This window comes from Prionailurus viverrinus, chromosome B4, assembly GCF_022837055.1.
Source record: "Prionailurus viverrinus isolate Anna chromosome B4, UM_Priviv_1.0, whole genome shotgun sequence".
Taxonomy (NCBI): Eukaryota; Metazoa; Chordata; class Mammalia; order Carnivora; family Felidae; genus Prionailurus; species Prionailurus viverrinus.
The window spans coordinates 8,031,854-8,056,103 of NC_062567.1; the positions used below are offsets into that span (position 1 = coordinate 8,031,854).

General features: G+C 37.0%; 1 protein-coding gene across 2 annotated transcripts in view; it reads right to left on the bottom strand.

Moving 5' to 3' along the window:
• Positions 1-24,250, bottom strand: part of UPF2 (UPF2 regulator of nonsense mediated mRNA decay) — a 109,989-nt gene that overhangs the window by 45,212 nt on the left and 40,527 nt on the right. For both annotated transcript variants that reach the window (XM_047866051.1, XM_047866050.1), the window contains exons 8-9: positions 21,331-21,416; positions 5,305-5,413 (exon numbers count right to left, since the gene is read on the bottom strand). In XM_047866051.1, the coding sequence (XP_047722007.1) occupies positions 5,305-5,413; positions 21,331-21,416 (195 nt within the window). The remainder of the gene's footprint in view (positions 1-5,304; positions 5,414-21,330; positions 21,417-24,250) is intronic.

The window sequence follows — 24,250 nt, forward strand, 5'->3', positions numbered from 1 at the left end:
AAAAAAGCCTAACTTATTCTGACTCCTTATTCATTATTTTCTAGTCTCATTTGTTGACTCCTTTGATCAAAAGGCACAGCAAAACACTTCTGCAAAAGTAAATGAATAAACAACATAAAATTATATACATATATTTGGTTCAATGTCTCTTATACAATTTTACTTACATAAGCAATCTTTAGCAAAAATCCTTACATTTATTAATGACTGCTGAAATTGAGATCAACTGAATAACTAAATTCATAAACATTAACAAAAACTTTTCAGATATGTCAACATATAAAAAGTAAGGATTTCAAAGGCCTATCCAAGGAAGATCATCTGCCCCAAACTGACTTTTATAACTTTACCCAAACAGATATTACACTTTTTCCTCTATAATTTGCTCATTTTGTTTTACATAAACTTTATTCATTTTACCATTTTAATTTTTTGGAAAATCTACTATATACTAAACACTAAGTAGACACTGAGTCTACAAACAAGCAAATTTGCCTTCAAAAAGTTTATTTATTTTATGGTATAGACCACTGATATCCAGGGTAGGGTGGGCAAGACTCTTGATCTATTAGAGTGTGGTTTGAAAAAATCTTGGAACTTGTATTTGTTTTTGATATATCATACCTTTCAATTTGCTTTTATTTTATAAATTTACATTAAATATTTGATGCAACTGTAAACACATATAATTTATATACAAATATGCCAAATTGGGGTATGTGGTCAACTTATTTTACCACTAAAGAGGCTTGATTTAAAAAGCTGAAAGACCACTGATTTTAAAAATGTCAATCAGTTAGACTGATATGCTCATATCTAAACAATAGTTGTACCTCCATTATTAAAGAAGTAGGCTCTGTTGAAAATTTGGAAAGCATGGAAAACCAGAAAGGAAAAAATATTCAAAGACAACCACAGCTGACATACTGATATGTAATCCTTTTCTGTTCTTAACTTTCCAAGCATTTTAACATCACAACCGTAAATTTATTATGCTATGATTTTATAGCTTGTTGCCTTTTTTCTTTTTTTTTTTTTTTCGCCCAAAAGAAGCACCTTCTCTTTGTTATGAAAATTTTTTGCTAAATATTACTACCAATGGCTCTATATCATTTCAGCATTTTGATTATATGACCATTTTCTTAATTCACTCTTGGGCTTTTAGAGTATTTTCCCTTTTTTTCCTACTAATTCATGGTGTGAATAAAACTTTTCTGGGTGTATTGGATTATTTACTTAGGAAAGATTCTCAAAACTGTCCAATGTATAAACGCCTCTAAGGATCCTGAAACATATTACCAAATTCCTCCTCCAAATCCTGACCTCAAATATACCTGGTTTCTCATTTCTGTTACCTTTACTAATCTGTTGGTCAAATTAGCAGATCTGTTGTTTTAAAACTAGAATTTGACTACTGTATGAGATTTCATATAGTTTTGTTAACCAGGTTTATTTCTCAGGTGAGGTGTTTTTGTTTTTTTAACGTTTATTTGAAAGGGAGAGAATGTGAGCGGAGGAGGGGCAGAGAGGGAGAGAGAGATTCCTAAGCAGGGTCCCTGCTGTCAGCACAGAGCCCAACTTAGGGCTCACACCCACAAACTGTGAGATCATGACCTGAGCCAAAACCAAGAGTCGGATGCTTAACAGACCCTGCCACTTGGGCACCCCTTAGGTGAGGTTCTTAAGAAGCGGACACATTGATCAGATTATGACAACGTGCTGGAAACTGGACAGGAAACAGAGACAGGGAAACCTGGGTAAAAGGCTCTTCTCATCATTCAGCTTAAGAAGAGGAGATGCTAGATTTGAGGAGGTGTTTTAGAAGATGGTGCCAACGGAATTTGGTGAATGCTGGCTCCTGAATGTCCGAGGGACAAAAGCAGAAGTATTTCTCTTAGTGATGAGATAAAAAGAATACTGCAAATTTACAGACAAAATAGAGGTTGATATGAGGAAGTGAAGGGTAAAGACTTTTTTTTTTAATTTTTTTAATGTTTATTTATATTTGAAAGAGAGAGAGAGAGTGGGGGACGGGTAGTGAGAGAGGGAGACACAGAATCCAAAGCAGGCTCCAGGCTCTGAGCTGTCAGCACAGAGCCCAACGCAGGGCTTGAACTCATGAACTGTGAGGTCATGACCTGAGCTGAAGTCGGACGCTCAACCGACTGAGCCACCCAGGAGCCCCAAGGGTAAAGATGTTTTTAAGAAGTACTGAGTTGTTTTGTTTTTTTTAATGGACGTATTTAGCTATAAGTGCATGAAAACTTACTAAGCACCAAGAGAGGTTCTGGCAAGAAATATGTATTTGAGGGTGCTGAGAAATCGATGTCAACGGAATCCTGGATAAAATGGGTTCTCGTCAGAAAAGAGGTTGAAGGAAGTAAAGTGTGGGAATGCAAACAAATAAACTCAGTTGGAAAAAAAGAAAAAAATATTTTTACTATCGATAAATGGTATTGAGAATAGCACTCGTAAGAGCCAGGAGAGAGTGGTAGGAGAGAAAGGATAATTATTGTTATAATAATATCTATGTCTGGGCATTGTGTGATGAACTTTATATCCATTTAGTTTAATCCATAACAACAATCCCATTTAAAAAGATATCAGTATAAAAAGATACCAGTATATACTACCTAAGTAACTTGACCAAAGTTAACAATGCTAGCAAGTGGTGGAGACAGAATGACAGAAAAAAAGAACAGTCCAGCAGTTCAGAATCTGCAAGGACTTCAACTGACATGAAGTGATTAGGATGATGCTGGTGGTGTCTGCGAGGTTTGCTATGATGGTAAGACAAAGGGTAAATGCCTTTGAAGAAGGAGAAGAGGCAAGTATACTCTAAAAAAACTCAAGAAGAAAGTGAAAGAGGATAGGGAGTGAGGCTGGAAAACATTTTCTTATTGCTATTTTTATTTTCATTTAAGGATGGGAAAGTTGAGCATATATATAGACTGATGTATATGTGGAGAGAGAGGGAGAGAGAGAGAGAGAGAGAGAGAGAGAGAGAGAGAGAGGGAGAGAGACTGATAACAAGTCATTGGCAAAGTCTGCAGATTTGGGGGTGGGGAAAGACAGATCCTGGAGGAGGCAGACCTCAAGTACCTTTTCTTCTCTCCTCTGAGAGCAGTGTTCCCACAGCATTCTCCTAGAATTCTGGTAAGTCTTTGAGTTGTAATGGAGCATTATATCAGGAACAAAACTGTCAAATTCCTCAACTCCCACCCCAATTATCAAAGGTGGGAGGGGAAGTATACATGAATAGAATATACTTCATTTTAAGTTTCTCACCAAAAGCACTAATTATGCTTGGTCCAGCAACCTGTGTGTTGTTTAATTTTGGATACGGATGAGGGGTATATGCATATAACTCATGTAACAGAGTCATAGTGCCTGCCAGTAAAACAGTTCCTTGTTTTGCATGATGGGATTAAATAAATCAACAAGAATATCACAATTTCTGACACATCAGTCCCTCAAATGGCAGCATTTACCAAAGTGTGTTCTCTGAGTGACTACGTATTTGACCCCTTCCAGGAGGTTCACAGTGCACATTACCCTACTAAAGCTTTGGGAATTCTTATAATAAAACAAAACTCAACCATTTAACTTTCTTGATGTCAGTGTTTCCAAACTTCCTTTAAAACAGAGAATCCGGGGCGCCTGGGTGGCGCAGTTGGTTAAGCGTCCGACTTCAGCCAGGTCACGATCTCGCGGTCCGTGAGTTCGAGCCCCGCGTCAGGCTCTGGGCTGATGGCTCAGAGCCTGGAGCCTGTTTCCGATTCTGTGTCTCCCTCTCTCTCTGCCCCTCCCCCGTTCATGCTCTGTCTCTCTCTGTCCCAAAAATAAATAAACATTGAAAAAAAAAATTAAAAAAAAAAACAGAGAATCCTGGGGCGCCTGGGTGGCGCAGTCGGTTAAGTGTCCGACTTCAGCCAGGTCACGATCTCGCAGTCCGTGAGTTCGAGCCCCGCGTCGGGCTCTGGGCTGATGGCTCAGAGCCTGGAGCCTGTTTCCGATTCTGTGTCTCCCTCTCTCTCTGCCCCTCCCCCGTTCATGCTCTGTCTCTCTCTGTCCCAAAAATAAATAAACGTTGAAAAAAAAAAATTTTTAAAACAGAGAATCCTGTCCTTGCTTAATACTATCCATAAAAATTCAAAACACACGTCAGCAAAAACTGCCCCAGAAAAACGTTAACCACAAATCTCATATAAATTGGCTTCTATGGCAAGAAGCCTATAGAGGCCAACCCACACCTCACTGAGATTCTCTCCTTCCTCCGAACTCAAGGCTCTCACTCTTGAACAATTCATTTGGCAATTAAGCATGCCACTCTTTATAATATTACATATATTTAGAGTTTAAATGTTTATTTCACTGTTATTTTTGTATTTCTGTCTTATCTTCCCAACTATGTTGTGAGATTCCTCATCTCAGGAATTATTTCTGTTCTCTGAGCGCTCAGCAATACCAATCTCTGTATAATGAGTGCATAAAGTGCATCGTGAGCATAGCAAACATTTACTTGCATTCCAAGCAACCTGCTATAAAGCTAAATTCTGTCAACACAATTTTTCCATTGCCTAACATAACCACTTGAATTTCATGTCTTTTCGGTCTACTGATATGAACTTTCAGACACTTGTAAGGCGTCATTTTATTCCTTTCAATGCTGTAGCTGTAGCACCTACACAAGGTGAGCGGGTAATACAGATTTGGAGAATCACTAACAGGCAGTTAAGACTCCTAGGACTAGAAAGGGAGAGAAGCTGTCTGGAAACAGGTCCCTGACTACTATTCAAGGTAAAGGCTGTTTAGGGAAGAGTCAGTAAAAAGTGGGCCAGAGCAGCATTCACTGATCAGAGCAATTATGTAATGTCGGGTGCCCCAGATATCTGGACTCCCAACACCTAAACAGGTGTCCTCCAGGCACTGTGCCCTGACTCACAGGGCCAATCCTGTGTTTCTCGTGGGAATACCAATGAGACCTGCTGACTCTCTTGACCTTAGAGGATGGCTTTTCCTTTACAAAACCAACAAGTGTAGTACCTGTAGGAAACAAGGTAGCAGCAACAGCTCCTCTCCAAACTGGAACATCACTTATCAATTTCAAGCTTTGTTGAGAAAATTTACATTTTACAAACTTAGAACTCCATACATTCTGAACTGTTATACCACTATCAAATTTCAAAAATATGCTTACCAATACTATCATCTTATTCTTAAACTAAAGAATCCTCACTTAACTTATAAGTATATATGTGTGGGTATATATATATATAACAAAATAAATGCTTAAATACATACATGAAATCTGAAATCCCCCCTCAGCATGGAACAAAGATCCTCTGCTACATCAGACATGCAGGGATGCAATGTAGCAACCAATCTTGCATAAAATGGTAGCAAATCCAACCTGCAAAAGTTATATGTGATATATGTAAGAGCAAAGACATACCAGAAGTAATTCATTTTAAAATTTAAATTTTCTCAGATATATTTACACATTACATGATGATAAAAACTAGTAATCACACAGACTTGCCTATTATTGCCATCATAATGAAGCATATGGAAATTCAATTTGCTATGTGAAAGCTTACTAATAACCTGGTATTTTCTATTCCATGCATTTATTGCACATCTGCAGTTTCACTAAGTATACAATTTTGGTAAAATATGAAATACCAAGCAGAGAGAACACCAAGTTTTGACATGGCCTAAATTTTTAATCATGTAATTACTGAGTAAACAAACCTAAAGGTAACTCAAATAGTGCAAAACAGAATCCTTTGAAAACTATCTCCTTCATTTATCCATGGATAAGTTACTTGGAAACTTTAATGTCTAAAGTGAAACAGTAACTGATAACTAAGAAGGTATCTAAGAAGGCAAAAGATTACCACAAAACCACACACTAACTTCTGTACCTTCCTCACGACAGAACCTACTCAGATTCTCCCACAGTGTCTATCTCCTCTTACTCTAGACAATAAATGACAAATATGTGGTTATTCACACTGCCACCCCCTTTCATTATTAGAGCACTTTCTCATAAAACTTCAATGCAGCTCCAGAATCCTGCTTAACACAGCACTCGAAGCGGCCACTACTAATCAGAATGAACATACAAGCTAAAATTTATTTTCACTTCCTTCCACAGACATTATTTTATAAAACTCGATTACCCAATGATGCAACACTGGACAGATCATACGCTATAGGTGAGAAGCAGTGAGGAACTCACAAAAGCAGCTGTACTGACAATACAAAGTAATGCGGAGCTGACAGTAAGGAAGGAAGTTTAAAAACTATAAATTCAGAGCGCCTGGGTGGCTCACTTGGTTGAGCATCAGGCTTCGGTTCAGGTCATGATTTCACGGTTTGTGGGTTCAAGGCCCGAGTCGGGTTCTGTGCCGACAGCTCAGAGTCTGGAGCCTTCAGATTCTGTGTCTCCCTCTCCGCCCCTTCCTCTCTCTCTCTCTCTCTCTCTCTCTCTCTCTCTCTCTCAAAACTAAACATAAAAAAATAAAAATAAAAACTATACAAATTCAACCCAAGAGCTCAAAAGACTACAACAGCCCAAAGCCATTGAGGACAGAAACAAACAATCCTACAGGCCTTAGTTATCCCTAAATACATCACTACAGAATATGAGAAAATGATTTGATCATGAGAGAAAAGTCTGCACACCATGCAACGCTTAGGATTAGATCTGGAAAACTCCCAACATGGACAGATTAAGCCTCAGCTGGAAGAGGAGATATAGCAAAGAAAGGGAGAATGGAGGTAAATTTGAAAGGGGAGAAAAGTGCTCAAATTCAAACCTAAGAGCCTGAAAAACTTTGCATTCTTCCTTAACCATTATAATTTCCTTTACAAATAATCACTTACTTAGTTCTTACTAACATGCCAGGCTCTATCCTAGGCATCTCATATACATTATTTAACTTGTTGATACTAATAAACATTTTACGAGGTGAATATTCTGATCACCATTTCAGAAATAAGGTAACAGATGTTGAGAAAAATCAAGAAAATAGTGGCTTTGTACTAGTGTGTCAATAAATTTTGTTAAAGGCATCGTATTCTTCTTTACTGAAAGAATAAAGTTCAATCCATTCGGGGCGCCTGGATGGTTCAGTGGGTTAAGCGGGGAGAAGGGCAGAGAGAGAGGGAGACCCAGAATCCGAAGCAGGCTTCAGGCTCTGAGCTGTCAGCACAGAGCCCGACGCAGGGCTCGAACCCACAAACTGTGAGATCATGACCTGAGCCAAAGTCAGATACTCAACCGACTGAGCCACCCAGGCACCCCCAGTCGAAAATATTCTTCACCCTAGTGAGGAAGTATCATCTGATACTTTTATAAAAACAATATTAACTTCAAATTTTACATTTTATCAAAGCTAAACTATAAATTTTATTTATGCAATTAAAAGGATAACCATATAGTTTCTTATTTTTCCTATGTTATATCTATGTTTCCTATATAAAGTATCTTTCTAGCGGTGCTTCGGCAGCTCAGTCAGTTAAGCATCTGACTACGGCTGAGGTCATGATCTCATGGTTCATGAATTCGAGCCCTGCGTCGGGCTCTCTGCTGTCAGCTCAGAGCCTGCCTCAGATCCTCTGGCCCCTTCTCTCTGCCCCTCCCTGGCTTGCACGCTGTCTCAAAAATAAATAAAAACACTAAAAAATAAAGGTATCTTTTTATTCCTAAAACCAATTCCCTTTGTTCTTACTGGATTTTTAAAAATATACTATTAAATATGATTTGCTAGTGTTCTGCTTAGAATTTTTATATTGACATTCAAAAGTGAGATTGAATAGGCAGTCAGATTCTGTCCATTTATACTCTGAAATGGCAAGTTTGCTTTTCTATAACCAAGACAGCAGAGAAATTACTTGTTCCATAAAAGATCGAAAGAACTCAATAAAGCTATCTAGCCTTGGATTATTTAAGATGAAATTAACTGATAATGCCACTGTCTATTTTATGTTGAAATAGTTTGGAAATTTTAAAAAATTCTGTTTCGCTGAGATTTTCAAGTGTTTTAAAAAATATTTTTAGCTTATCATCTGGCTCCTTTCTTAAACTTTTAAAATGTTCTTCTTGGGGCACCTGGATGGCTCAGTCAGTTAAGTGTGTTAACTTTGGCAGAGGTCATGATCTCATGGTTTGTGAGTTTGAGCCCCATGTCAGGTTCTGTGCTGACAGCTCAGAGCCTGGAGCCTACTTTGGATTCTGTCTCCCTCTCTCTCTGCTCCTCTCTCGTGAGACCGCATGTGAACACTCTCTCTCAAAAATAACTAAACATTTAAAATTTTTTCGAAAAATAAAAAATAAATGTTCTTTTTCCTTATTATTTTCTAAATGCTTCTCCATTTGGAAATTAAGAACCAGCTCTTGAGTTTTTAAAATTAATTTTTAATTTTAATCTTGTCTTTCTCAATGTATTTTTCAACACAATCTGAGATTATATTCACTTAGCATCAAAAGTGTTAACCAACCTATGTCATTTCCTTTTTCTTCTTTTCCTGGACAAGTCGCTTATACTTTGTTTCATTTTTTTCTTCTTCTAGGAAATCAGCCCAATCTATACCAAACCTTTTTCCTAGTCCCAAAAGAAAGGCAGATATAGGTATCCTTTTTAGAGGAAAGCAGTCTGTGCTACCTATTGAGGGCCACATTAGTGAACTAATAACACAGCTAAGAGTTTTCAGCTTCCACTGCAATTTAAAAAATAGTTTAAGGGGCGCCTGGGTGGCTCAATCGGTTAAGTGTCCGACTTTGGTTCAGGTCACGATCTCACGGTCCCTGAGTTCGAGCCCCGCGTCGGGCTCTGTGCTGACAGCCCAGAGCCTGGAGCCCATTTCAGATTCTGTGTCTCTCTCTCTCTCTGCCCCTCCCTTGTTCATGCTCTGTCTCTCTCTGCCTCAAAAATAAATAAACATTAAAAAAAAATTTTTTTTTTAAATAGTTTAAGAATTCCCTGGAAGATCTTAACTCTTGTATGTCTTTCCAGGTAGTTAGTAACCCTGGTTTTTGTTCTGTGGGGACTGGCCACGTGAAAGTAAAGTTAGATATTTCATTTTCTCAGGAACCCACTACTCCGAAAAAGCCCACCAAATCTTTTTCAAACTAACAAGTTTCTAAAACTCCTCTTTTTCCATTATACCTTGAACAATGAAAGGGATAGCTGATAGTAAATATCACCTTGCCCTATTTAAATCTTCAAACTCTGACCATTCATTACTTCACAAAATAAAATCCTTTATGTTGTAAATAAGGTAATAAATTATATATTTCCTGAATGTTAGTTCTGCTTAAGTGTGTTTTTCTGTTGTTTCTACTCCTCTATGCATGCAGGCCTGCAAGGGAATGGAGTGCCAAACGCTGTATCAATCATTAAAGGTATTACGTATTACACACAAAATAAAACATTTTAATCAACCTAAAGAGCAAATTTCTGTGTTAAAATTTAAGCTAGCTATATATGTTATTTTAGACTTTTCTGAAAGTCAATTAGAAAATAAATTCTTCCTTTGAAAACTGAATGTTCATCTTCTAAGAGAATGATGACTATGTTTTACCAACAGTTAATGAGTGAACCATTTTAAAAACAATTTTTTTTTTCTTAAACAATAAAACCTTGCTTAGATTTTCAAGGTCATTTAAGTACCTCACTAGCAGTTAATGATCAAGTTAGTAAACATCCAGTCATTAACTACAAGTAACAAGAATGCAGAAACACACAAACTTTTCTTACTCAAGGGTAAGAAATTCTTAAAGGTTTTTTTCTTGTAATCAATCAGCTTTCTAAAAGAAATGTCCAGGTTTTTCCCCCCTCCTTAAAATCTAAAGAATTTAACTGGTGGAAGCTATTAATTTTACCTTGTTCAAAAATGCCTAGGAAAAGAACCAACGTGAAAGAACACTCCTACCATTCGATTAAAGAATACAAAGGATTTTCTCCATTGAAACAATGAAGCATATGATGATTCAAAAAGGATGAAACATAATAAAAGACTGGAGTCATTTACTCTAAAATCAACAACCAAATGTTCTAAGAGATTTTTTCAGCAATGTTGACGCTCCCAGGGCAATAGTGCCATCAAGTGGTAGAACACACTAATATGCTTCAAAAGACTAAGGAGAAGCTGTTCAAGAATCAAGAGAAGCATTTCATTCTCTCAACACTTGGCTTATATTAATCTGATCATTCATCTTTAAAAACTTGGCAATCTATCTGGCTACAAAGTCATTAAAACCAATACCAGATTTGTCTATACCAGAACAGGAACTAAGACATTCCTACATGCTTTCCCTGATTCTGACTTTACATTCCAAAAGTTAGTTTAGGTGAGGGGCCTTCTGAGGTGCTAGGTTTGATCTCTAGCTAGGTGGTGGACACATGTATATACTTAAGATATGAACACTTTATGTGCAACTTCAATTATATGTGTTATATTACGAATTAACTATAAAGTAATATGAAATACCTAAGAGCATTTCTAATAGGTTCCATTTCTGTGGAGTCCTTCAACAGAGATAAAATCCCAGGCTGTAAGATTTTTTTTTAGCCAACTATTTATTTACTGAAGGAAGAATACACTAAAAGTTAAAACGTTGTTTTAGATCAAACCTTTAAGAACTGTACAGACGAAAAACAAAATTGAACAGATGGGACATCAAATTTTAAAATGTCTGTACTGCAAATGATACCAAGAAAGTGAAAAGACAACTCAAGGAACAGGAGAAAATATTTGCAAATTATATTTGATAAGGCACACGAATAAAGAACATGTAAAGAACTCTTAAAACTCAGTAATTAAAAATAACAACTGAAAAGAGGACAAAAGATTTAACAGAAATTTCTCCAAAAAAGACATACATAAAGCCAAAAAGCACATGAAAAGATGCTTAAAATCAGCAGCCATTAGGAAAATGCAAATCGAAATCACAGTGAGATACCACTTCTCACCCACTATGATGGCTATAAGCAGAAAAGGGACAATAACAAGTGTTGGTAAGGATGTGGAGAAATTGGAACCCTCAAACACTGCCGATGAGAATGTAAAATAGTGTAGCCATTCCGAAAAAGTTTGGCAATTATTGAAAATGTTAGAGTTATTATAGGACACAGCAATTTCACTCCTAGATATATACCCAAGAAAAATGAAGACATATCCACAGAAGTAATCGCATCAGCGTCATTCCAAGTAGCTAAAACAAACAATCCAAATGTCCGTCAACTGATAAATGGGCAAACAAAATATGGTGCATCTACACAATGGACCATTATTCAGCTGTAAAAAGGAGGAAATTCAAATACAAGCTACAACATGGATGAATCTTGAAAACATTATACTGAGTGAAAGAAGCTAGATACAAAAGGCATATATTGCATGATTTCATTTACATGAAATACTCAGAACAGGCAAATCCAAAGCAACTAAAAGTAGGCTAGTGGTTTCTTTGTCAGGGGAAAGGGTGGGCAGAGAAATTATAGGATTGACTACTAATGGATAGGAGATCCATCCATACTAATGGGTGGAGACAAAACATTTAAAATATGATCATAGTGATGGCTACATATATTTAGAATGATGAACTGTGTATTTCAAATAAATGAATTGTACAGTATGTGAATTATTATCTCAAAAACCTTTCCTTTTTTTTTAAGGAAAAGAACTATAAAGAACCTTAAGATTTATCTAGTCACGTGCTTCCTAAACCTAACTATACAGACTAGGTTAAGACGGTCAAATTCCCTAGCATAGGGACCCCTTGCCTTTCAAAAGTTCATGTTTGCTTTTCCTTAAGACCTACATTTGCACCTCTTTTGCTAACTGGAAGAAATCTAAAGAGGAGTTCGCACTTTTATGAAAAAAGTTGAAAAACAAATATAGCATTCAGTGCTGGTTTTGCAGCAAACACTTACAGAGGCAGCATGGACTGGGGGCAGCAAGAGTGGCCCAGCCAAGCTCCATCCCCAGGAACCCTGCATCAGATCGCCACAGCTCTGAACCGTGTGAACTGTGACTCACCCAGACGGATTCTGGATTCTGTTACCACGATGTGTCCCAGGGTATCACAAAAGCCTAAGACAGGATTTTCCTTGGGTCTGGGTACATTAAAAAACTTTTCCATATGAATTTATGGTACTTACTGCTTTACTTTACACCATTTTGGCTTAAAAAAGGTTTTACAGGAACGCTCTACTTTCGGATAGTGGGGGCAACCTATATACAGTTGATCCCTGAACAACACGAGTCTGCACCGTGCAGGTCCACTTATATGTGGATTTTTCTCCCCAATAAATACAGTATAGTACTGTAAATGTTATTTTCTCTTCCTTATGATTTTCGTAATGACAATTTTTTTCCAGCTTATTGTGAAAATACAGCATGTAATAAACACACAAAATACGTGTTAATATTATATATATCATACATATATGTTCGTATAAACACACGAAATACATGTTAATCACCTATTTATGTTATCAGTAAGGCTTCTGGTCAATAGCAAGCTGTTAGTTAAGTTCTGGGGAGAATCAAGTTATATGTGAATTTCTTACTATGCAGAGGGCTAGTGCCCCTAACCTAACTCCTACATTGTTCAAAGGTCTACTGTCTATATAAAATCTTTGGGCCCTCACAGTCGTAGGCACTCAAATAACTATTAAACAATTCATTCTGATTTTGGTAGCACATTATTTGGTTAGCTCAGGCAGGATGAGCTGGAGAAAGGAAGGACTCCCGGCCACAGAAAAGAATCCTGGCCATAAAGACACTCAAAACGATTCATGTCCTTTGGGGAAGGTGGGGGAGAGAAAACGACACACCAACAGAAAGGTGCACCTTACCAAAGGGGCCCGGGGTCCCAGAGAGTCTCGTTGGGCACAGGCAGAAAATGAGGCTAGGTAAGAGCAAGAGCTAAAAGAAGATCTTAAGAATCTCCTTTCCCCTCTCCTGCAAAGTGTCCCAGCTTTCCCTAAGTCCAGAGACTCAAAGAATAACTGGCCACCCCTAATACCCTAATAACTGGCTCCCTAAGAGAATATTCTAGCCTGCTCATTCTAGACCCAACATTCTTTGTTCCCTCTTCTTACTGATTCCCTTAAAGGTGATCAGTCATCTCTTTTATTCAAGGTTGAATGAATAAAATCAATAAAAGACAGAGAAGGGTTTGTAAACCTATGAGGCCAAGGAGATAGGGAATGAGAAACAGAATGAGAAGAGACTCACTGGCACTTGACTACTATCTTTTTACTCTGGCCTCCCTAGGGACCAAGCTATAATCCTCAGGACAAGCCAAATATTGCAGGTAAGGTAGAAACGTGCCTGGGTATTAAGATAAAACAACCAAAAACCTTTCAAAATTAAAGGCTTTTCTGATTAATAAAAATATACAACCAGGAAACATTAACCTCGTCCCAGACTCTAACGCACCATTTCATAGATGTGTAAACAGAGGCCTTGACTTTCCAAATCACTCAGGAACGTTAAAAAAACAAAATTTTAACTAAACACTGAAACTGTTAGAGACCAGAGAGTACTATTTACACTAGAAAAGCAGGTAGATGAGACATCTGCTCTTACACAAATTGGAGATTTTTCTGTAACTCAGCTCATCTGAAATGTATATAAAATACAGAAATGCCAGTAAAGAGTAATAGTCATTGCTACTTGTACATTCCATTGTTGAACAGACTACCCCCTACCAGCCAAACCATAATTAATATCTCTTATTGTTTTCAGGAAGAGAAATTACTAGAGATAAAAAAAATCTAACGATCTGAAACAAATCCCTGTACTTGTGAAGCAAAGACAACAATGCTAGCCCAAGGCTCCATGTGCTTCCCTACATCTTCCAAATGTCTTTGTGATCCCTCTCAGGCTTCAGGCTGAGTGTAAACGAGGCATCACTTTTTGTCCACGGTACCCAGAGAATGAGCTGAGTCCACACACTGTCTTCCCGTGCCATGGCAGTCTTGGAAGCTATGGCAATGATTTAAGATGAAGTTTGTAAACTTCATATTTTAGAGTAAACGCAAATGTTGCAGAATGTTTGATGGAGGCTACCAAATCAGTCCAGATTCAATGCAAGGTAAATTACAGCAGAAGTCACAAGTGAAAAGTGAACAGAGAACTAATCCAAACAGGATAAATTTTTGAAATCGATTTATTTAAACCACAATTTATTTAAAAAACAGAGAGGGGTGCATGGCTGGCTCAGTCTAGTCACATGCTAGAGCATGTGACTCTTGGTCTCAGGGTCATGAGTTTGAGCATCATGCTAGACCCAGAGATTACTTTTTTTTTTTTAATGTCTCTGAGAGAGACAGAGAGACAGAGCATGAGCAGGTGAGGTGCAGAGACAGACAGAGACAGAATCTGAAGCAGGATCCAGGCTCTGAACTGTCAGCACAGAGCCCAACATGGGGCTCAAACCCACCAACTGTGAGATCATGACCTGAGCCAGACGCCCAACCGACTAAGCCACCCAACCGACTAAGCCACCCAGGCACTCCAGCTTAGAGATTACTTCTAAAAAAATAATAAAAAACTTTTAAAAATAGAGAAAGAACAAAGAAAAAGAACAGTTCCTTTAAAAATACCAAAATTTACCAGAAAAATACTGCCAAAAAAAAATTCTGGCCAAACATTTTGGCATAAATTTAAAAATACTAAATGAGTCCTAAAACAAATGAGGAAGAGAGCGCAGGGGAGAACAGACTGTGTAGAACGCTGAGTAAGAGACAGAAGATAAGAAAAGAAGACACTGAAAAGAATGATTGGTGAGAATATGACAGCTACAAATACGCAAAGGAGATTCAACATATGCATGCCTGGAGTACTTAAAAAAGAAAACCACAACAAGAAAACACAACAAGCATTCAAACACATTTAAAGATGAAAATCAGGAAAACTTCCCTGAAGTATTTAATACAAAAACTGAAAGGGCGTGGAGAGTGACCCAGAATGATCAACAACACAGCATATCCATCCTAGTAAAGCCACTGGATTAGTTGAGCAGCCATATGAATCACCAAATAAATTACAGAAAGAAAAAAGCAGGCTGGCCTCCAATTTCTCCACAGTAGTAGCAAATGCCAGATGACTCCAGGGTAACACCTATAAAGTATTCAGGGAAAAGGCATGAGCCATAGATCCTATAACCAGCGAAGCTGTCCTTCGAGTAATGAGTCTCCAGAAACATCACTCTGTACAAGAACTCAAGGGATATTTTTGCCCAAGAACTCTCCTTCAGAAAATCATTAGAAGATAAACTTCAGCAAACCAAAAGATAACTAGGAAACCAGAGAAACAAGACTGGCAGGGAGCATGGAATATTTTAAGCTGTAGAACTAAGATAAAACAAATGAGGGGGTCAGAGTGACAAATGAGGATGTAAATATCATATTCCCTATCAGGATGTGTTATCAACAGAGAGACAAAACAAGGGGAGGGAGAATGGAAAAGAGGATGGGAAGTCTGGTAAGCTTCCTGCTTGTCCATTCATAGTGCTGTGAGCGAATTAATATTCAAGCTGATAAACCCTACGATACAAGCATAGCACACTTAACAGTAAAAAAGGAAAATGTTAAGGAAGATAACAGTAGGGACCAACACCAGATGGGTGAGGAGAGAGAGTGAGAAGAAAGGACGAGAACACAGTTAATTTTATTATCACTTGTGGTAGGAACAACAAAGACTGTCTAAATAAATGACCAAGAAGCAAACCCATAATTATGAAGCTAACTACTAAAATAAAAATACAAACCTTCCTCAAATCAGAAAAATGTACGGAAAATAAAATATAGATTACACAATGAAAGACTTTAAAAATTAAACCAAAAAGACAAATAATGTAACAGAACATGGACCAATCATATCTGTCTTATCAAAAATGTAAAAACCCTAGGGGGGCCTGTGTGGCTCAGTCGGTTAAGCGTCTGACTCTTGATTTCAGCTCAGGTCATGATCTCATGGCTCATGGGATCAAGCCCCACATTGGGTTCTGCACTGACAGTGCAGATACTGCTTGGGATTCTCTCTCTCCCGCTCTCTCTCAAAATAAATAATCGTTAAAAAATAAAATAAAATTAGGGACACATGGGTGGCTCAGTTGGTTAAATGTCAGACTTCAGCTCAGGTCATGATCTCACGGTGTGAGTTTGAGTGCCACATCGGGCTCTGTGCTGACAGCTCAGAGCCTGGAACCTGCTTGGGATTCTGTGTCTCTCTCTCTGCAGCTCCCCTGCTTGCATTCTGTCTCTCTCTCAATAAACATTAAAAAAAATTTTTTAATAAAATTATAAAAAATAAAGTAAAAATCCTAACTCAATTATAAGAAACATATTTTCAGAACAGATCTCAAAGTAAAATTCAATTCAAGAATATACAAGAGAGGGGCACCTGGATGGCTCACTAGGTTGAAGGTCCAACTGTTGATTTTAGCTCAGGTCATTATCCCAGGGTCGTGGAATTGAGTCCTGTATCGGGCTCCGTGTTCAGATTAAGTGCTTAAGATTCTCTCTCTGCCCCTCTTTTCAGCCTGCACTCTCTCTCTGTGCCCCTCTCCCCAGCTTTCTCTCTCTCTTGCTCTCTCTCTCTCTCTCACACACACACACAAATAAATAACATACAAGAAAAACTCAACTAAAATAAAGCTATTCTGAAAGACTGAATATAAAAGGGCAAAAACATACTATAAAAACACAAATAAAAAGAAATTAGAAATTGTAATATAAATACCAGATAAGGTAGTAGCAGGCCAAAAAAGAAAACAATAAATAAAACGAAGAATGACACTTTATAAAAGGTGAAATTCACAATGAGGTGTGAGTTTTATCTTCACACCAAGTAACACAACAGTAACATTTGAAAAACTGAAATCACAGTAGTTATTAGAAAAACAACACACACCAATAGTAGTCTTTAATTTACCTCCTTAGCCCAGGACCCCCGGGCAAGTAGACAAAAAAGGTCAAGAAAACAGAACTCAATAAAAGTTTTTTAATACTATAAACTTCCCTGATCAGTACATTGAACTCTGCACCATAAAAACAAAGAATGTAACCTTTAGGGGCACCTGGGTGGCTCAGTCAGTTAAGCGTCTGACTTGGTTTTGGCTCAGGTCATGATCTTGCGGTTTCTGAGTTCGAGCCCCAGGTCAGTCTTCAAGCTGACAGTGCAGAGCCTGCTTGGGATTCTCTCCCTCTCTCGCTGCCCCTCTCTCACTCATTCTGTCTCACTCTCAAAATAAATAAATAAGAACTTGAAGAAAAAGAAAAAGCATGTAACATTAAAAAAAAAAAATCTCGAGGAATGTTCACAAATATTGATTCTATAATAGGCCAGAAAGAAAATTTCAAAAAATTCCAAAAAGAATAAATTATATTTTCTATTCATAGTGCAGTAAGAGTATGAGTTATTAACCAAGTTACAAAATAAAACAAAACCAAAACATCCCACAACCTGGAAGTTTTTCAAGACTTTCTCAAACATCTCCTTAAGAAACAAAAAGGAAATATAAACTAAAATTGGAGAATTTCTAGAAAACATACAAACAGAAATCACAAGTCAGAACTAAGACCATTCTCAGTAAATGCTAAATAAGTGTTGGCATACAGCAAATGCCAAAAAAGTAACAGAATGAAGAAACCAAGAGAGAAGAAATCAGTAAAGATACAAGTAAGGAGTAAAACAATAGTAAAATGATATAATACATTATCATTTGGAAGCTGGTCTTCTTGAGGCGTTTTACTGGTGAGGAAACTAAAATGGATTAACCAGTAGCTAACATGATCAAGAGGAGAAAAAAGTCAGGGGAAGTAGAAATACAGCATTGTTTGTAATGGCAAAGACTGGAATGTCCAAAATGATTAAATATAGCACATTCATAAATAGAAACACTGCAGCTTTAAAAGGACAAGGGAAATCTTTATATACTGATCTGAAAAGATCTCCAAGATATACTGTTAAGTGAAAACAGTAAGGTTCAGAATGATAAGCACAGTAAGTTGCCCTTGTACAAAAAACAGGAAATATAAGAATCTATAATTGCATTTTCTTGTACATGAAAAAGAAACTTCGGGAAGATACACAAGAATCGAGACAGTGGTTTCCAACTGGAAAGAGTAGAAACTGGATATAGGGAGACAAGGATATACTGAAGGATGTTTTTCAGCACACAATGTTTTTATACTTCTGGGTTTTGAGCCCTGTAAATGTACTACTTATTTTTTAAAATAAAATTTTAGATTTGCATATGACCAACATTAATTTATCAAATATTTTCAAGCACTTACCAAAACTGTATTTGGTATTGAAAATGTACAAAATGAAAAGATTCAGAACTCTCTTTTTTATTTTTTTAAGTAATCTCTACACACAATATGGGACTCAAACTTACAACCTAAGATTAAGAGTCGCATGCTCTACCGATGGAGCCAGCCAGGCACCCCCAGAATGTTCAAAAAGCCTGTAGTCTTTACGCTTTGGGGGGGTCACAGGTGGGATATGTGACTGATCCTTCGTACAAAGACATTATGTGGAAAGTGCAATAAGGGCATTTACATGGACATAATGGAAATGAGGATGTTGTTCAGGGAAGATGACTCTTAGGCTAAGATTTAAAGGGCAAGCCAGAAATTTTTGGTGGAAAGATAAAAAATATGCCAGGCAGGGGCACCTGGGTGGCTCAGTTGGTTAAGCGTCCAACTCCTGGTTTCAGCTCTGGTCATGATTTCATGGTTTGTGAACTCCAGCCTTGAGCTGGGCTCTGCAAAGACCGTGTGGAGCCTGCTTGGGATTCTCTCTGTCCCTCTCTCTCTCTGCCCCTCCCCTGCTCTCTCTCAAAATAAATAAACTTAAAAAAAAAGAACATCCCAGATTAGAAAACAGAGGCTTGGAAGTAAAGAGAGCAAAGGTATTCAAGAAATCATTACAGATCAGGATTTTGCAAGAGGAAGAGTGCCTAGAATTCTGACTGAAGCTGAAAGGGGGCTAGATAAGAAAAGGCATGAAATACCATGTTATGTAATTCTATTGCCTTCTACATGTCCGCTATTATGCTGAGTGCTGGGGATAAGGAAGTAAACATGGCCTCCTCCCTGTAGCTTAGTCTAGAGGATAACACCCAACAAAACCAAGAAAGCAGCTTTTGCAATACTTTGATGTCGGGACCTTTCCTGTCTCTAGCTCTTTTCACATACTCCGTTGCCTCCATCAGAATGCGCTCTCTACATTTCCTCTCCCCAGCCATTCCTAGCCTAGCTAATTCCTTTCTCAAGACTCCCATTAAATAACCCTTGTTCCAGGCAGCCTTCTCGGACTCCTGAGACTAAATCAATCAGTTCCACTTGCTATATACTTGAAAGCATGCTGTGATTCTTCTTGGTAACTACACTTAGAAGTCTTTGTCTTTCTTCTTTTCCAAACTGTAAGTGGTATGAATACAAGAGCCTAATCTGTCCTGTTTACACTGTATCTCTAGCACTAATCACAGAATACAGCAGACCCTTAATGAATTAATAAATGAATAAATTGTAGAACATAATTTAATCTTTCCTGATCACTCAGGTGGATTATAAAAAACCCAAATGATTGTATTTATACATTTCAGGTATATAGACTATGCAGTCTCTTCCTCATGGCTCTAGAATGCTACACATTTCAAGTACTTGTCCCTTGACTTTTTTTCTTTCCTCTCAAACCATAATTGTTAATTCCCACTACTTTTAAGTCTACACTTCTAGCAGATTCCAAGTACATCTAATTTGCAGCTATTTCCTGAGCTAAACAGATAAGCAGAGTTATAAGAGATACAAGTGGCATAACACCAAGTAGCTTTTGAGGACTTTCTTGAGGGGGTGGTGGTTTGGGAGGGAAGGGTGTGCTGAAGGACAGAATGGGGATGCAAAGAGACAGTCTTTTACAAGTACTTACTTAAACATCACTGCATAATTTCTTTTGTAAACAAGACCTTTTATTTTTGCTAACTTTGGTTTATTCTGTTACATAAGTTCAAATAATTGTTAATACATGTTTCTTCATGCAAATAAAGAGTTGAAAAGAAAAATCTGAAAATAAACATTCCATTGTAAAAGGAAAGAAAAGAATCAGTTGAAAAAAAACTGGTCCAAGATACTGAGGAAAAAGTATTTGAGTTTTCATCAATTCAAGATGTAAGCTTTTTCCCATTTACAAATACATGAAAGTGGAATGTGCCTCACAATTAAGGTCTTAAATGTAAATGGCAAAGTTTTTCTCTCTCAGTTGTACATAAAATAATGGTGTACCTCATAACTAATGGTACCTTAGATTTGATGAAATGCATATTATAAAAATATTTATCTATATGACTTTCTCAACTACATAATTCTTAATTATCTACTCACTATTATTAACATATTCCATCTCTCTTGTCCCACTAATATGAAAACCAAATGCTCATATTAATGATGGTGACAGGAGATAAAATCCAGTATAAAAGGAAAAAAAAGTAGCAATTTTGTTTCACTAAGAAATCTCACATTAAGAGATCATGGGCCTCTCCAACGAATGGGCCTAATTAAAATTCTGCTCCAGAAACTCTAATTAAATCCCTCAGAACCCTTATCTACTGAGGAAAGTATGTACCCTAGCTATGTTATATGTAATCATCATAATAGTTCACAAAATTATTTATTCATTGTTGAAGAGATAGAAATGCATCTCCTCTGGTTTCCAAGGTCAATAGTCTGAGTGGTCCTGCATACTTCAGGACCATTAATTTAGAGTAATTTACAGCATTATTATTCTCTAAAAGCATTACACAATTAAATATGCTTCTTGAATTACTAGCAACATAATCACTAATGTGACTTTCAACTCTAAACTAGCATAATTACAAAAACTTGAAATTTTTCATTTATACACAACTGTAAAAATTAGATATACTAAGTCTGATCTTCATACAAAATAAAAACTCTCCAAAAAACTTACATACCTTTTGTTACTTTTTCTCCCTCAAAGGCAAAAATGTAAACCAATTGCTTCTAGAAATGATTAAGTTATTACTATTCTTATTAAGTTACTATTATTCTTAAATATTTTCTCTTAAAATAACAGGTAAACATCAGAAGAAATATTTCCACTAGGGCAAAAGAACAAAAGAACAGAAGTCAATGTGAAACAAGTCCTAGAAAATATGCAAAAAACAATCATCTCGGTTGACAAAAGATATTTTGAGGAGATAATTAAATGTGAATGTTGATCTGATAACCATCATTACAGAGTAAAACCACTAACAAATTACTTTTTGTTTTTAGTACCTACCTTTGTCTGGGAACTATGAAGAGCGCCCGTACCAACTTCTTCCTATTTGCTTTTGTATTCATGTTCATGCAAAAATCCATTGCTGCCTATGGGAGAAAAAGCAAACTTTTTTCCTTAAAAAACGTTTTTGATTTAGCTAATGAAAGCAGAAACCCTCCATGCTACAAAGGACTTCTATGTGTTCCTAAATATTTCAAAATGGTTTTAGAACACTGGTATTATAAGCATATGCCAAATTAAAGGATCACCGAACTTAAACTATCCTTTCCTTTTAGATCTCAAAATACATGTTTCATAAACTTTTTTTTTTTTTTAAATTTTTTTTTTTTTTTTTCAACGTTTATTTATTTTTGGGACAGAGAGAGACAGAGCATGAACGGGGGAGGGGCAGAGAGAGAGGGAGACACAGAATCGGAAACAGGCTCCAGGCTCTGAGCCATCAGCCCAGAGCCCGATGCGGGGCTCGAACTCACGGACCGCGAGATCGTGACCTGGCTGAAGTCGGACGCTTAACCGACTGCGCCACCCAGGTGCCCCGTTTCATAAACTTTTTAAAAATGTATTTATTTATTTACTTACTTACTTATTTTGAGAGAGAGAAAGAGAGACCGAGTGTGAGCAGGGGAGGGGCAGAGAGAGAGGGAGACACAGAATCCGAAGCAGTCTCCAGGCTTTGACCTGTCAGCACAGAGCCCGATGCGGGGCTTGACCCCGTGGATCATGACCCAAGCCAAAGTCAGACGCTGAACCAAATGAGCCACCCAGGCGCCCCTCATGAACTTTTTAATTGCAACCTAGTGTTAAAAACAGAACCCCAAGTGGGTAGACTGAAGACCCACCATGAACTATCTGGAAAATAACTGTATGAAATGTGTAATTAATGCCTTCGACCTCATTGAAGTCAAGTAATATCAGAAAAAAACTCTGATAGAATTAGAAAGTAGCAATAATAGTTACCAGGAGCCAAGAAAATTATTAATGCTAATAACAATAATCAAAAAGGAGCAAAGATAAACTGGAAATGAGAAGAAGGCATACATTATTCTCAGGAATATGTAAGAATAAATGCCCCAACATTGACGAAAAAGATTTAGTTTAGTGTCAACAATCAGACTTGACAATTTAAACTAAAGAAACCACACCTCAATATTGTAATAAATGCCCACTATTAATAAATACAACTATTATTTAGTGTAGCAATCCACCATTCTATGCTACAGATCAAAAAACAGTGTTCAATATTTCATCAATATTTCTAACATATAAGCATAAAAGAAAAGCTAGAAGAGATGAACATTCTGGAAAGCCACTGGAAAATATAAATATGAGTAATTATTAAAATACGGTATTTTTAGGGGCGCCTGGGTAGCTCACTTGGTTGAGCTTCCGACTTCGGCTCAGGTCATGATCTTGTGGCTTGTGAGTTCGAGCCCCGCGTCGGGCTCTGTGCTGACAGCTCAGAGCCTGTGGCCTGCCTCAGATTCTGTGTCTCCCTATCACTCTGCCCTAACCCACTCGCACTCTGTCTCTCTCTCAAAAATAAATAAACATTAAAAATAAATAAATAAATAAATAAATAAATAAATAAATAAATAAATAAATAAATAAAATACGGTATTTTTAAAACACAGGCATGTATACTTTAAAAATGTTAAATATTTTCAGTTTACTGTTTGATATTTCATTTAAGAAAAATAACAAGTTTAAGTTATAATTTAAAAAAGAATAGAGGCACCTGTGTGGCCCAGTCGGTTAAGCATCAGACTTAATTTCAGCTCAGGTCATGATCTCACAGTTCATGAGATCGAGCCCCATGTCCCATCAGGTTCTATGCTGGCAGCATGGAGCCTGCTTGGGATGCTCTTTCTTCCCCTCTCCCCCGCCCCCCCCCCCGCCCCGCCTTGCTGTGCTTTCACTCTCTCTCGTTCTCTCAAATAAATAAAATAAATAGGAATAAACTACCTTTAAATATACTTTTGAGGATCTCAAATATTGTCCTTCCATAGGCTCACATGTAATGATTATTTTATCATTAATCCCAATTTCTAATCTGATAATCTCTTGATTATCAGATGCAAATAGAAGATCCATAGAGTTCCCTGAACTATAAAGGATTTCTACTCTTCACTATAGACAGAATATACTGTAACACCTCCTATTTGGTTAAATCTTTTGATGAAATAAATGGCACAACTAACACGGACTAGATTCAAATTCAGGAAACTGACTCACACTGGAAGTATTCATCAAGATAGAAATTTTACATCAACAATTAGTCAAAAGAGTAAAATCAATTTAAATTTTTCTTCTGCAGGGTGCATGGGTGGCACAGTCAGTTGAGCGTCTGACTCTTGGTTTCAGCTCAGATCATGATCTTGGGTTCGTGAGTTCAAACCCTGCATCAAGCTCCATGCTGGCAGTGCAGAGCATGCTTGGGATTGTCTCTCCCCCTCTCTCTCTGCACCTCCTCTGCTCATGACTGATCTCTCTCAAAATAAATAAATATTTTTAAAATTTTTTTAATTAAAAAAATAGTAATAAATTTTTCTTAACGCTTGTAAAAAGAATATAATAAATGTTATTAAAGCTTACATTTTATAACATTAAAGACTACAGCTAATTAAAATAACAAAGAGAAAATATAAAAGTATAACACATTTTCCTTCAAGCAATTCACCCATATGAAACACTGAAGAATTCTGGACCTAATAAACAAAAACCCCAAGTCATGAAATAAAATGAAATAGGTTAACTCAGGAAATAAAATAGGCTAACATTGGAAAACTTCTCACACAAACATGGGAAAAAACCTCAAAGCAAAATTTGTGAAGATATTAAGAAAAATTTTAAATAGCTAGTAATGGGTATATTTCACCATAAATTAGAAAACATGAAAAATAAAATGTATTTCAATAACTAC